The sequence below is a fragment of the Rhinopithecus bieti genome, unplaced genomic scaffold, assembly GCF_001698545.2.
Source record: "Rhinopithecus bieti isolate Rb0 unplaced genomic scaffold, ASM169854v2 scaffold_28547, whole genome shotgun sequence".
Classification (NCBI taxonomy): domain Eukaryota; kingdom Metazoa; phylum Chordata; class Mammalia; order Primates; family Cercopithecidae; genus Rhinopithecus; species Rhinopithecus bieti.
Genome location: NW_016813480.1, coordinates 3,625,616 through 3,637,124, shown reverse-complemented (window position 1 = coordinate 3,637,124; position 11,509 = coordinate 3,625,616). Strand labels below are relative to the sequence as shown.

Genomic DNA, 11,509 nt, shown 5'->3' with positions numbered 1-11,509 from the left:
ATATATTAACTATATTAAATTAAACATATATAATTAAATATATTAAAATGTTAAGAAAGGGGGAAAAGTGATTGCTGGGGGGATTCCCTAGGTAATTCCAATGGACAACCAAGGTTGAGAACCACTGTTTCATTGGATAGGAGGCAGCCTATGAGAAATTGTTCAGCAGCTATATTGGAAATATAGAAGAGCTCAGATTGTGGAAAACTTAGCTACGTGGAGCTAACTAATTGAATTCTAACATTTCTACTGAAATTACAAAACTCCTATAAGAAAATATAGGAAAAAAAAACTCCTTGACATTGGTTTTGTCAGTAATTTTTGGCTATGCCCCAAAAGCACAGTTAACAAAGGCCAAAATAGACAGATAGGATTTTATCAAACCAAAAAACTTTTGCCCCACAAAGGAAACAATCAACAAAATGAAAAAGCAACCTATAGAATGGAAGAAAATATTTGCAGACCATATATCTGATAAGGGCTTAATATCCAAAATATATGAGGAATTCACACAACCCAAAAGCACAAAAACAATCAGATTAAAAGATGGGCACAGGACCTGAATAGACATTTTCCCAAAGAAGACATACAAATAGCCAACAGGTATATGAAAAGATGCTCAACATCACTAATCCTCAGGGAAAGGAAAACCCAAACTAAGAGATACTGCATCACACCTGTTAAGATAGCTGTTATCAAAAAGATAAGAGATGACAAGTGTTGTCAAGGGTGTGGAGAAAAAGGAATCCTTGAACACTGTTGGTGCGGATGTAAATTGGTACAGCTATTATGGAAAACAGTATGGCAGTTCCTCAAAAAATTAAAAATAGAGCTACCATATGATCCATCTATCCCATTTCTGGGCATATACCCAAAGGAAATGAAATTGGTATCTCAGAGAGATATCTGTATTCCATGTTTATTGCATGATTATTCACAATAGCAAAGATGATGAAGATAACCTAAATGTCCATCAATGGATGAATGGATAAAGAAAAAGTGATGTGTGTATGTAAAAGTGGTGTGTATACACACACAGAGAGACAGGAATATTATTCAGTTATGAAAAAGAAGGGAAGGCTGGGCATGGTAGCTCATGCCTGTAATCCCAGCCCTTTGGGTGGCTGAGGAGGGCGGATTACTTGAGGTCAGGAGTTTGAGACCAGCCTGGCCAACATGGTGAAACTCCATCTCTACCAAAAATACAAAAATTAGCTGGGTGTGGTGATGGGCACCTGTAATCCCAGTTACTCGGGAGGCTGAGGCAGGAGAATCGCTTGAACCCTGTAGGTGGAAGTTGCAGTGAGCCAAGATGACACCACTGCACTACAGCTTGGGCGACAAGAGTGAAACTCCGTCTCAAAAAAAACAAGAAAGAAAGAAAAAGAAGGAAATTCTGCCATTTGCAACAACATGGATGGAACTGGAGGCTATTATGTTAAGGGAAATAAGCCAAGAATCAAAAGACAAGTACTGTATGATCTCATATTTATGTATAATCTAAAAAAGTCCAATTCACAGAAACAGAGTAGAATGGTGGCTGTCAGGGGTTGGGGGTGTGAGGGAAATGGGGAGATGTTGGTCAAAGGATACAAACTTTCAGTTATAAGATAAAAAAGTTCTGGCCAGGCAAGGTGGCTCACGCCTGTAATCCCAGCATTATGGGAGGCTGAGGCAGGCAGATTACATGAGGTCAAGAGTTTGAGACCAGCCTGACCAACATGGTAAAACCCTGTCTCTGCTAAAAATACCAAAATTAGCCGGGCTTGGTGATGTGCGCCTGTAATACCAGCTACTCAAGGGGCTGAGGCAGGAGAATCGCCTGAACCCAAGAGGCAGAGGTTTCAGCGAGCAGAGATCACGCCGCTGCCCTCCAGCCTGGGCAATGGAGTGAGACTCCATCTCAAAAAAAAAAAAAAGATGAACAACTTCTGAGGATCTAAGGTACACCATGGGTGGTGAAGGATGCATTAATTAATTTGACCATGATAATCATTATAAAATGTATACATATATGAAATAATCATGTTACATGCCTTGAATATATATAATCTTTGTCAATTAAATATATTCAAATTTTAAGAATGGGGAAAAGGGATTGCTGGGGGGATTCCCTAGTAATTCCAATGGACAACCAAGGTTGAGAACCACTGTTTCATTGGATAGGAAGCAGCCTATGAGAAACTGTTCAACAGCTATACTGGAAATACAGAAGAGCTCAGATTGTGGAAAACTTAGCTACGTGGAGCTAACTAATTTAATTCTAACATTTCTATTGTAAGCTGCCTTAAAGTATTTTCCTAAGCCAGGCTAAAGTAAATACGGGACCTGAAATATTAGATGAAGGAATTTAAATTAAGCTGTAGGCAATGGAAAATCATGTAGGGTCTTTAAAGATTTTTTAAGCAGAGGAATGATGTAAATAAAACATTAAGAAATTTAAACAGGATGTAGGCTTTCAGGGCGAGAAGGATGATATCTGATGGAACCTGACCTTGGGGGCAGGGAAAAGGCTGCTAAGGGAGAAAGAGTCCCAGAGGTTCTGGGCATGGGGTTGCGTGGAAACAAACAGCCCTGGATATCAAATATCAGGTGGTTGCAGAGGTGACCTAGCCATGTGTATGTGTGATAGAAAAAGCTGCGTGGCTCACAGGAGAGGTACGTGTTTGTGCCGGAACCAGCCGGAAAAGACTTGGCTTTCCTGGCAACTGGGCCTGAGTAACACAGTCCAACTAAATGGAGGGCGAAACACACTGAAACGAGAAGCCAGAGCCATATATTAAGCCTTGAAACACTGAACACAAAACTACACTGTGCTCCTATGGATTAGTTGCTACACCCTTGTGTAGCAAAATACATTTGGAACTGAAAAATGTAAAGTGGTACGTTTATTTTTAAAAAGATGTCCACTAGCGGAAAAAAGCACAAAATTATAGTACTAAATATCGTTTTAAAGAGGTAACTTCTCCTTAATACTTACAGAATGTGAGGATGGAATTCACCAACAACAAATCTCAGAGATTTCAGTCAGGGATGCCCTTAACAGTCAAAGTAATAGGAATCTACTAGTCCAGAAAAGGAGAAATCATTTTAAACCTATCACTTGCATTATTACTTCAGCTGTCTTCGTGTGTATTTGATGAAAGTGTATTGCTACCAATCTTAAGGAAGCAGGGAATGAGGTTACTGTTTTAAAATTATCTTGCACAAAGGTAAACATTTTCAAGCTAGTATTAAAAGGTAAAAGGGGAAATCCTGTCCCCATTTCATTCCCTACTCAACTTCAGTGTTATGGTCTGTCATTTTAACTACTCTCCTGCCAACAATCCTAACCTCCCTCGCCTGATTTTCTTTTCATCATACCCAGCTGGCAAGGCCCCAACCCTGGATGAATCCAGTGTCTGTCTTTGCCCAGCCTCCACCTGAGCTGTTGAGTACTAGAGATGAAAATCACACAACAAGACAAATAGATATTGATATAAACGCATGGCTGCACCTGCAAATGGGCCCTGTACGTTGGCTAGAAGTCCTCTGATGGCATCCGGCCAGCTATCTCTCCCATTCTGCTCAAGCACTGTTTTAAACCGGCAGTCTTTTCAGATATGCAATCATTGCTTTCTCTCTTTCCACTCCTTCCCCTGCTTCACAGCAGGTGAGCTTTTCTACTTTACAGGGAAAACCAAAGTCATTTGAAAGGGAACTGCTTCAACGTTTACCAGATCTACAGATTTATATGCATCCATGTTTGGGAGACAGAGAAAAACATGGCCACAATATTTTGCACTTCTTACTATTAAGAAGTGGAGTCTATTTGCCCATTCCTTGAATCTGGGCTGGTCTTGTGACTTGCTTTAACTAAGATATGGTGGAAGTGATGTGTGAGTTCCAGAGCCCAGACCTCAGGAGACCTTATGGCTTTTATCTTTGCCCTTTTAAAGCATGTCAGTACCAGATAAGAAAGTCTGAGCTTGACTACCGAATGAGGAAAAACCATGTTCAGAGAGAGGCCCAGCCAAGAGCTAGCACCAAGGCCACAGACGTACATACGAGGTCATCTTAGACCCTCCAGCCCCAGTCTAGCAACTACTTACAGCCATGTGAGTAATGTCAGATGAGACCAGCAGAAACACTTGGCTGAGTCCAGCCAACCTACTGAATCATGAGAAATCATAAATTGTTGTTGTTTTATATCCCTGTCTTTGGGCATTGTGTGTAGGGCAGAAATAGATATGTGATAAGGCTTGCTATCCTTTTCTTCTTTCTGTTTGTTAGCCATGGAAGAGATGTGCCTCTTCCTGCTTAAGAGCAATGCTTTCACCTATGCCCTGGGACCATTCCCTCTCCCTGTTTTAGACATACAGAACTATTGTTCTCAGTATCTTCTTGCAAGTGGTTCCATTTAAGCAGCAGTGAAATACCTCCAGTCTCTCCTGACTAATGTTTCCTTCTACTTCGCATTCACCTCCTGTGATAGTCCCCTCTTTGATAAGGAACTACATTCAGCAGGTCCTATCTTTCATCTCCATTTTACAGCTAATATCGTCATTCATAAGAATAACTGCTAACTTAGAACATATACCATGTATTAACACCAGGCACAATTCTAAATTTTACATATATTGCCATCAACTCTCTTAACCCTTCCAACAACCTTTTGAGGTAGTTACTATTATTCCACTTTTACAGATGAAGAAGGAAACTGAGACAAATAAAGCAGCTTGCCTTGTTAATTAGGGGCAGGTTCAAGTGCAGAGGCCAGATTACAGAGGCAGTTCTCTCAACCTTTCTGCTATAAATGTAACTATATTTCTGGTTCCGTTGCTTCAAACTCAGTCTTCAATCCAATGCAGACTGGCTTCGACCCCCGCTTCACTGCCACAACTACTGTTGTTACTGTCCAAAATCATTTATGTATCAACGAATCATGCATTCTCAGTGGGACAGTATCACTTACTAAGAGGCAAAATCTGATTCTTAAGGGCTCAAAAAAAAGACACTAAAATGGTATGCGGTCCTCCAATGTGCTACAGTACACAAACAGTTACACTGTATCTGTAAAATTAACATTTCATGCGGGGCAGACAGAAAAACAATCTAAACATTCTCCTTAGCAGGGAAACCATTTTCAAACAGGTTGAGAAACTGTGATACGTTTAACACTACAATCTTTATCTTGCTGGACTTCTTGGCAGCATTCAGTCCTATTGCCCATCCCTCCTTTGCAAAACATGTTCTTCCTTTGGCTTTTGTGATTTCATATTCCCTGATTTCCAAATAACCCTCTGGCCTTTTCTCCTATATTCAGTCCTTGAATGTTGGAGGTCCTCAGGGACTTGTTCTTTCTTGCTGTAACATATTTATTTTGCAGGCAATCTAACCAACTCTTATAGCTGGTGATTCTCCAGCCCTGCTCTTTCCTTTGAGCTTCAGACTCCCACAACTACCTGCCCACCAGGTATGTTCACTTGGATTTCTGAGGCATCGCATGTTTGACATGTCCAAAATCGAACTTACTTTTTTCATCTAAACTTGTTACTCTCAGTCTTCCCCATCTCAGTAAGTGGCAACATCCTCAGGAGTCATCTTAATTACTTCTTTTTCTTTACTTCCCATCCAACTGATCAGCATGTTCCATAAATCTCTGTCTCCACCTCTATCTATCTATCTATCTATCTATCTATCTATCTATCTATCCATCCATCCATCTCCATCCTTCCCTATCAATTCACCCATTCATCCATCCATCCATCCATTCACCCATCTATCATTCATCCATCCATCCATCCCTCCATCCATCCATTCATTCATCTATCCATCCATCCATCCATCCATCCATCCATCCATCCATTATCTATTCAACCATCTATATATCCATTATGCATCCATTCATTCATCTATCTATCTATCTATCTATCTATCTATCTATCTATCTCACCATCCATCCATCCGCCTTGCCTTCTACAATTAATTCTTCACATAGCACCAGGATATTCTTTTTAAAGCATAAATCACATCTGGTCACTGCCCTCCTTATAACCTGCTGGTCCCCGTCTACCTCTCTGTCTTCACCTCACACAATTTCCCCTCTTACTCTTTATATTCTTATCATCTTTCTGTTCCTTCATTCCCAGCTTTGGCCTTTGCACTTGCTGTCTGTTTAATCTGCCTGGACTACTCTGTTCCCTCATCCACAGCAGATTTTGTTTCTCAACATTCGAGTCTCTGCTTAAGCATTGCCTCCTTAGCATTGTCTCCATCTACCAGTCTAAAGGAATTTCCTCCTAGTCCCACTTTCTATCACATTGTCCTGTTTTATTTCCTTTATAATACTTGGGGCATTCTCCCTCCTGTGAACTCTCTACCCCCATCTCCCTCATGCCCCTAATAAAGGAGCGCTCATATTCTTGCATGGTCCTGTCCCTGTGCCTACACTTAGTTGGCCTAGGATGGGCCTGACTCAGCCATACGAGAGCCCTTCTTGGGATTTTTAGAACTAGAACTGAGAAACAGTCAATTCTTCACTAATGATAGCCATTGTCTGATGCAATATTCAGCAACTATTGGTGGTCATGTTTCCCGTTGTGTGGAGGAGATGAGTCCACAAAGGCAAATGACACCCACATGGTAAAGGGGAGAAGAGTAAGATATTTTTGAAAGTATTTTTTTTTAATATTCTGGTTATTTCTAAGGTCTAAATTATATTCTGGATGCTTGCAGAGTTAGTAAGGAAGTTTTTGCATCTATAGTTTCTTTGAAAATGTTAAAAAAATCAGGCCAGAAAGACAGAGTGAAAAAAAACATGAAAAATTTAAAAAAGGCTCTGTGATTGATCAATCTAACTTGTTCTTCCTTGTGTCGAACACTGTGCTCACACGTAGATGGTTAATATGTGCGGGATGAACATGCCATCTGTAGAATGAGAGGTTACTTGCTTGCCACTGAAAGCATGCGTTATGAGTGAGACAGTGGAACTCAAAGTTGTAGAGACTGCAGTGGTTAACTATAAGAGCCACTTGGGCTTTTGCATTAATATATCATGAAGCACTCAGTCCTTTTGCAGTTATAAAAAGCCCTTTTTAGAGGCAAGACTGAGGCAAGATACTAAATGTTTTAAAATGACTGTCCTCCACCTTTATTATTATTAATGTCCATTTCAACATTTATTGAAATCAATCCAATTAAACACATTCTAATGAAATATAATTCTGCAAACAATATGTGCTTGGCACTGTAGGGGATATAGAGATGATTAAGGTAGAAACTTAGTCATTAAATTTATTAAGGGGCAGATTTTTTTAATTACATAAAATAAATGATTAAAATACAAAGTAGCTATAGTGAGTTACAAATAAAGTGCAATGGTGCCAAGGCTGGGGTAGATGTTCATGGTAAAGAAGGGTCATATCGAGTTGCAAGAACTGGGAAAGGCTTCATGACCAAATTAGGCACTTGGGGGATGGGTAGGACTGTAAAGGTCAGAGATGGTATGAGGAAGCTTCTTAGTCCTTAAGAACCGGACAGCATATTTGGCATGAGTATGAAGCACATTGTGTAGGTAATGAAGGCATAAATGAATGGAGTTGGCAATAAACAACCAAATGACTATTTACTGGCATCACTAATCACAGGAATTGAGAGGTTCAGGGAATAGAATGGTATGTTCAGTTTCAGAAGTTTTGTTTGAGATGACAGTAGAATATCCCCTTAGGTAGTATAGGAGGTAGTTGAAATGTGGGACTGGCTTTTGGGAGGCAAGTTAACACTGGTGATGTTAAATATAAAATGTAAATCAAACCACATTTTATGCACAGAAGCATAGCCATTATTTGTGCATTGTTTAGAACATGGACCAAAGAGGGTCCTAGGCTCTAGAATATCACTGGAGAGGTCATGATAGAGCAAAGAGATATGGGACATCAGTATAATCTGGGGTTGAAAATCAAACTGAAATTACAACTCCGTGTCCCTGATGTGCTCAGTTCATTCAAACAACAATGCTGAACCTCCATCTCATGATTTCTAGGAAGTTGATTCCATGCAGGTTCTACTCCTTAAGTTTTTGCAATAGTGGTAATAAGTGCTACAAACCCTTCCTAGCTCCTTGCTTTGGCTCTGTAGGCCATTTTCCATCCTGCATAATTGAGTGTCCGGCTGCTGCCTCTCTCTTTCCTGCAAGCATGCACATAGTCTTTACAACTAAGACCAGGCTGATAGCTTGGGAATGGCAGCAGGGAATTACCACACACAAAAGGAGACACTTAAAACTGAATATTAGATGCTACTGTTCCTAGCATTAGCCATGCTCTCCTATAAAGGGCCGTTAGTGGCTATTTCTTCCTCAGCTCCCCATCCTGATACCATTTTACAGGGTCAGCTTACCTCCTACCACCATATTTCTCCAACCTATAGTCTAGGCCTCTAACTCTCACCCTGGCTTCAAAGAGAAAAGCAGACCTTACTCTTCCTTAGACCAAGGTTAGCTTCTTTTCCTGCCCCAGGAAAAGACTGACAGTCAGGATTGACATTCAGGATACTCAGTTGACAGTGAGGACACTCAATTCCTTCAGGGAGAGTTCACCTTCACCCAGAGTGAAGCCAGCCAAAACAGTGTACGAAAGTACATTTTTAAAAGTCTGAGGCTGGGTATGTGGCTCACACCTGTAATCCCAGGACTTTGGGAGGTTGAGACAGGAGGATCACCTAAACCCAGGAGTTAAAGACCAGCCTGGGCAAGAGAGTGAGACTCCGCCTCTAAAAAAAAAAAAAAAAAAAAAATTAGCTGGGTGTAGTGGCACAGGCCTGTAGTCCCAGCTACTCAGGAGGCTGGGCAGGAGAATTGCTTGAGCGAAGGAGTTCAAGGTTGCAGTAAGCCATGATCGCATCACTGCACTCCAGCCTGGGTGACACAGCCAGACCCTGTCTCAAAACAAACACACACACACACACACACAAAGGTCTGAGACCTTCAGTGTTCCAGAATAGCGTGTATAATTGGTACGGGAGGTGGGGGAAGGGCAACCCGATACAGTGTAGGGCCAAGCTGAGTCCCAGGCCCCTTCACAACTTCTCCTCTGGTGTGGTAGCTTGATTTCTCAAGATCTGAGTGTAAATACGTGCACAAAAGACACATTCCTCAAAAAATACAAAACACACTGTCTAAGGAAGAATCTTGTAAATCTGTGTTTAGAAAATGATGTAATTCTTTAAGGATGCAAAGGAGCAGTTCTGCTAGAGTCACCCAATTTACATCACTGAATGGAAACAAATAATATGCCATTAATGAAAGCTTACATTTGTTTTGTGCTTTGCACTTTGCAAAGAAAAAATTCTAGGCTCCAAGAACACACTAATAAATGATAATACAGGATTCAAACCCAGTATACTAAAATACTAAATACTTATATTATATAGTATGCTAGGTAAAAACAATTTAATTTTACACAGTGGTGAAGTCACTAATTTTCCCCAAGGAAAAATTATATGAGAGAAAGCCCTTTGGAGGTTTTTTCATAAGATGGTATCTTCATCATCATCATATGCATATGGATTTTTTTGAGATAAACATGTTTATTCATTCATTAATTTAACAAGTGTTTACTGCGCATCATTATCAAGGCATGACACTAGGTTTTATGGAAGATGCAAATATGACTTCCTATAACAACTTAGGATCTAGCAAGGGAGAGGAGATAAAAGATGAAACGGAATTTGATAAATACCACAGGAAAGGTGGAAAAAAAGTGTTAAAAAGTTTACATTAAAAGTGCAAAGTTCCCTTTGGGAAGTGGGGAGCTTTAGTGGAAATGGTAACAATTGGAAACCAAAAATTAAAAACAGACAAATAAGAGGGATAAGATAAAATGATAGATTAGTATCAATCTTGAAGCAGGACTCCTGAAGCAGGACATATTGCTACCGCAAAATTATTAACAAACTAGTTCCCATGGATTTAGATCCTTTCTGTAGTCATAGCTAGAAACCGGTGTTCTTATAGGGAGCATCGCAGAAGGCTGTACTGTATTCAATACTTCCTGTAAATGGATAGGAAAGGTTGGATGGTCATCTGTCACAAGAGTAACAATGTTTAGAAGTAGCTTGGACAGTAGTCATTGATTCACTTTTATTGGAGCTTGTAATGTCAGTATGTTGACATCATTGTGCAGCCCTTATCAGATTGTGAACACCAAGAGTACCCCAACTGCTGGCCCGCGAGCTGTTTACAAATATATCGGTTTTTATAGATGATGGCCTTTAACATCTGGAGTTCAGAGTGGCACAAAATGTGTTTCTAAAACTACCCTCCTGCCCACGTGCATCTCTTTGGTCAAGTTTATGGCTGAAATCAGACTCTAGTTAGATCGCTATAAAATAAAATAAAATAAAATAAATAAAAAAAATTTCCCCAAGTGATTGAAACGAATTTCACCCTAGACTACGAGTCCCATCATGCAACGCTCCCATATTCCCACCATGTGGGGCGGAGTCGTAGAAGAGGCGGCAGCGGCGGCGGCCTATGCATTCTGGTTATTGTAGTCTGGGAACCGGCCACGGCTGGGGCTGGTCCCACGTGGTGCATTTGGCGGCAGCTTTGGGCAGCGGCTCTCCTGCTCCCTCCACACGGTCCTCAGGGTGCCTGCGCCAGCAGGGGCGGCCAGCCACCGCGGGAGAGGGTTGGAGGGTGGTCCGGAGGCAGCCCGAGGCTTCGCGACGTTTTTGCGACAGCCGCGGCCGTGTTCCGCGAGTGCCCTCCCTCCTCCTCTCTTTGAGGAGGTACCGGCTGTTGTGCGGCGCTGCCTTTCTGAGTGTATGGGAGAGTGAGTGAGTGAGTGAGTGTGAGCGTGTGTGTGAGCGCGTGAGGCGTGAGTGCGCGTGTGAGAGGACGAGAGCCCGCCTGGCCGCCCCGTCGCTCTCGCCGCAGCAGGAGCAGAACGCGCGACCTGAGAGAGCGGCGGAGCCGGCGCCCAGGGAGCCCGCGGGGACAAGGGCAGAGACACCGCTCCCCACCCCCAGCCCTCGTCCCTCGGCTCTGCTTCGCCGGGGGATCCTCCCCGTTCCTCCACCCCCGGCCGGCCTCTGCCCCGCTGTCCCCCTGGATGTCCCCGGCGCTTTCGCGGGGCCTCCTCCTGCTCTTGCCGCATCAGTCGGGCTGGTGCTGCGGCCGGCGGGCGTAGAGCGGGCGGGTTCCCGGGGGCTGCGGCTGCCCGTGCTTCCCCGGTCCCCACCCCTGTCCCCCGGTCCCCCGACCCAGCTCTCCGGCCTCGGAGGCTGTGACAATGGACTATGACTTTAAAGTGAAGCTGAGCAGCGAGCGGGAGCGGGTCGAGGACCTGTTTGAATACGAGGGCTGCAAAGTTGGCCGAGGCACTTATGGTCACGTCTACAAAGCCAAGAGGAAAGATGGGTGAGTGTGTGCGTCTGGGCCGGTGTCCGCGCTGGGCGGCGCTCCCGCAGGCCGAGGCAGGTAGCCCGGAGGGAGAGCGGGCCGCCGGGGTGCCGGGCTCTGACTTCC

At 42.8% G+C, this 11,509-nt stretch overlaps 1 protein-coding gene across 1 annotated transcript in view; it reads left to right on the top strand.

Annotated features, from left to right (window-relative positions):
• Positions 1-11,087: 11,087 nt before the first annotated feature.
• The window catches only part of CDK8 (cyclin dependent kinase 8), a 156,908-nt gene continuing 156,486 nt past the window's right edge, over positions 11,088-11,509 (top strand). The window contains 1 exon segment of the mRNA XM_017848516.1: positions 11,088-11,401. Within this exon segment, the coding sequence (XP_017704005.1) occupies positions 11,274-11,401 (128 nt within the window). The 5' untranslated portion in view covers positions 11,088-11,273.